Raw genomic sequence first — 3,825 nt, forward strand, 5'->3', positions numbered from 1 at the left:
TAGTAAGTCTCTAGTAGACACGGACGACCCGTTTCGGTTAATATTACGTATATATAAAGAAAAGTATAATATATAGTAGTAGGAACGACGATAGATCGCGGATAACCCGATAGGTATAGAAAATTAATCGCGCTAGGTGCAATATATAGGTTAGGCTGCGCTTTTTAACGGTAAAGATAAGCGGGTTATCTATCTCACCGGATTAATAGCGCGATATAAGGGAGTACGTACACCCGCTTACCGTCGAACGAATGAATCGTTAGGAGAAGTCGATCCGCTCTTAATACGACTAGTAGAGAGCTTCGATCGCGTAATGCAGCGATATACCGCGCGATTAAAGTTAGTGCCGTATAAATTACTACTCTAGCTTAATAGCATTAATCCGATAAAACCCGCCGGGCGGCCGTTTAAACTAAAGTAGAACGAGAAGTCGATATACCGGTATCGATAATTTATTAAACGATATCTATTATACTATGCTCGCGTAGGACGCTTAGGGCGTAAGGCGTCCCGATAGTTATACGGAATTCGATAGACTAATACGTAGTAGGAGTAGCTATAGCGGATCGAGGCGGCGCTCGGTTAGTTTAGTAATACAAGGAAGTAGAATAAAGATAACGATAAGGACGAAGAAGATAGGGAGAGGTAGTAGGCTCTCGACGAGGTAGTATTCGCGTACTATATCGCGATACTATAATAGCGAGTATTAGTTAACTAGTACGAGAATTCGTTACTCTTCTTTACCGCGGTACTAGAGATTAACGATACTCGTAGAAGTTAAAGTAAGCCGAAGTATTATATCGAGTCGTTAGCGGGACTAGTGTAGTATAAACGAATATTACTACTAGAAGAAGTATTTCGCGATAGTCCCGCGGACCCGAATAAGATAATAATAGAGATAGTAGAGGGATTTTAAGAGGTATAATATCGCTAGTTAGTAGGCGGCTCGTATAGTTCGATAAGTATACTAATTACGTAGATAGTATATAGTAAGGGCTTCCGTACGAAAGAAGGAGGCGCGCCGAAGGTACTATAGGAGTAGAATAGATAGGTTATACGATACTTAAATTAGTTAATTTACGTAGATAGTTTTACGACGATAGTATAGGAGGCGGTTAACGAGGCCGAGGCGATACTAAATCTATTAGTCTATAATAACTAGGTAACGGTAGCTAAGATAATCGATCTCCGGCGTATTTAGGATAGTATTTTATTCGAAGGCACGGGATATTCGTTCGTAACGGAGCCGCGTAACGCGTAGTTATAAGCTAGCTTTCGCTTTATCGCTAAACGAGCACGAGTAACGATATAGCCGTCTTAAGGAGGGTTAAAACTCCGGGTCGCGAAGGTTAAGGCGTAGATACGACGGTTTAAAGCGTTTAAGCGGCTATTAATAGCGATTATATATATCTAGGGTGGGTAGCCGGGTCGAGGGCCGGAGATAGCGACGCTAAAGTTCTATAATACGTAGTAGCTTATCCGTAATATATTCGTATTCGACGGTAGAGTTATACTTATTATTAACCGTAATAAGAACCGATTAATCCGTAGCTTAAGTCGTAAGGTCGCTCGCTTTTTGCCCGAGCGGATTAGTCGTATAGTAGTAGTATATATTGTATAGCTTATATCGTTTAAGGAGTTTATTTACGATATAAGCGGCGTAACGGGACCGAATAAATCGCTATAGTTATATATATAGAAGGATGCGCGTTGCGGAGTATAGGATACCGCGTAACTAAGCGACGAACTAGCCGCGCTTACGGGCGAATACTTAGGAGTAGAAGTAATAGTAAGTAATTACCGGTATATAGCGATTAGGTTCGCGCGCGTTATTAAGGGGATCGTAGTACGACGAATAGAGGTAGAAATCGAGGAAGGCGAGGGTAAGGAGGTCGAAGGGCCCGAGGAGACCGCGATATCCGGGCCGAAGTAGGAGTAGATTTAGGACGCGTAGTTAACGTATAGTAGTATTATCGCGACGGATTACTATATAATTAATAGCCGTTTCCCGAGTCGTATATAGCCGGAGAAGCTAATAAAATTTTAAGAGATTAGTCGGCTATAGCATCGATTTTTAGAAGGACGTCGTAGTAAGAAGGAGTCGACGAAAACTAAGAAGGAATATAAGAAGGGTATATCGACTACGATAGTAACGTAGACCGTAACGATAAGTATATTATTATCCGTACGGTATCGTAAGAGGAGCCGTATATATATAGAAGAAGAAGTCGAGAGTACTTCGATATCGTTACCGCTACCGCGTTTAAAGCGGGTAAAGTATAAGTCGTTATATAGTAAATTACTTAAGGATATTCCGCGTAGATTAAAGCGTCTAGTTAGGCGATCGGTAATATAGCGGATGCTCGAGTAAGGCGAAGTAATAGAGAAGATTATAGTAATATAGGTAGATAAGTTACTAACCGTAGTATTATCGACTAGAGCGGGCAAAAGTATACTATTTATATTACCGCCGTTAGTAGAAGTATAGGGTATAACCGCGGTAATCGTACCGTTTACCGTATTAATAGATAATTTAGTAATACGAGTATATAAGAGCGATATCGATTATATTCGTTGGCGGCTCGGTCGACTATAGGGGTGAGAGCTACCGATGCGCGTAGCGCGGCTAATAGTAGCGAGTACGGATATAGAAGAGGTCGAATAGTTTCGCGACTATATAGGTAGTCTACGCGATCATAAGTTATTACGACGGATTTTCGTGGACGAGGCGTACACCGTAATTATAGATGTCTTATACCGTAAGAAGCTAGATTAGATTAAAGGTATCTACCGGTATAGATGTCTCGTAATCGCGTTAACCGCGACGCTCCCGGGTACGATAGTGCCGTAGTTTTAGATAACGATGTTAATAAGAAATAGCGTAATTATTCGAGCGTACACGGTTAAACGTAATATTCGATATAACGTGGTGCGCGTAACGAGTAGCGGTAAGAAGACGGCGGGAGGGGTCCGCGTAGAGGTGGAAGACGAGGTAGTCCGTGTCGTATTGCGGTTAGAGAAGTAGATGTCCGGTATATAGAAAGGCGTAGTGTATATACGATTACGCACGAGTTATAAAGCGCTAGCCGTTAAGCTAGAGTGTACGTATTATTATAGTAGTATCGTAGATAAGAGTAAGCGTTAAGCGATACTATAGCGATGGACACGTAGCGATAGAGAGAACCGATGGATCGTAGCGATAACGGGGTTAGGTACGGGAGTAGATATTCCCGGCATCGTAGCGGTAGTATATATGGAATAGCCGTACGGGTTAGTGGATTTCGTATAGTAGATAGGTCGAGGTGGGCGATAAGCCGGCGAAGTAGTGGAATCCGTAGTAATAATGGATTAGCGGAAGGCGTGGATAGGTAAACATCGTAGTGACGTAGAATATTTAAATTATTAAGCGATGGAATAGTTTATAGAGAGCGCCGGTTGTCGACGTGTGGCCGTAGGTATATTTATGGATGTTAGGCTAGTAGAAGTAGGTATAGACTATAAATAGCTATAGGCGGAGTTATATAATTAATATCGAGTTAAGTATACGAGGTAGGAGGATAAGGCGATGAGAGACGGTGTAGAGAAAGAGAACGATAGAGTCGAAGAGGTAGAAGATAAAGAGAGCGATAGCGAGGATAAAGAGGATAGTACTAAAGATAGAGACGAAGACGATAAAGATAAGGATAAAAGTAAGACTAGGAGTAATTTAACGTTAAGTAATAGATCGTAGATACTATATTCGAATTAGTTTCGGGAGTATATTCGCGAGAAGTATATACGGTTAAAGGAGTAGCGGTAGTAGTTAATAGAGGCTAGTAATTATTG

At 41.5% G+C, this 3,825-nt stretch overlaps 1 protein-coding gene across 1 annotated transcript; it reads left to right on the plus strand.

The window, feature by feature from the left end:
* Window positions 1–2,799: 2,799 nt before the first annotated feature.
* Window positions 2,800–3,025, plus strand: A1O9_12976 (uncharacterized protein; the record flags this gene model as incomplete). The annotated part of the gene is made up of 2 exons (XM_013398106.1): window positions 2,800–2,834; window positions 2,881–3,025. The coding sequence occupies 2 exons, from the start codon at window positions 2,800–2,802 to the stop codon at window positions 3,023–3,025; spliced, it is 180 nt and encodes a 59-aa protein (XP_013253560.1).
* Window positions 3,026–3,825: the final 800 nt, after the last annotated feature.

Source organism: Exophiala aquamarina (assembly GCF_000709125.1).
Source record: "Exophiala aquamarina CBS 119918 chromosome Unknown aczIA-supercont1.38, whole genome shotgun sequence".
NCBI classification, from domain to species: domain Eukaryota; kingdom Fungi; phylum Ascomycota; class Eurotiomycetes; order Chaetothyriales; family Herpotrichiellaceae; genus Exophiala; species Exophiala aquamarina.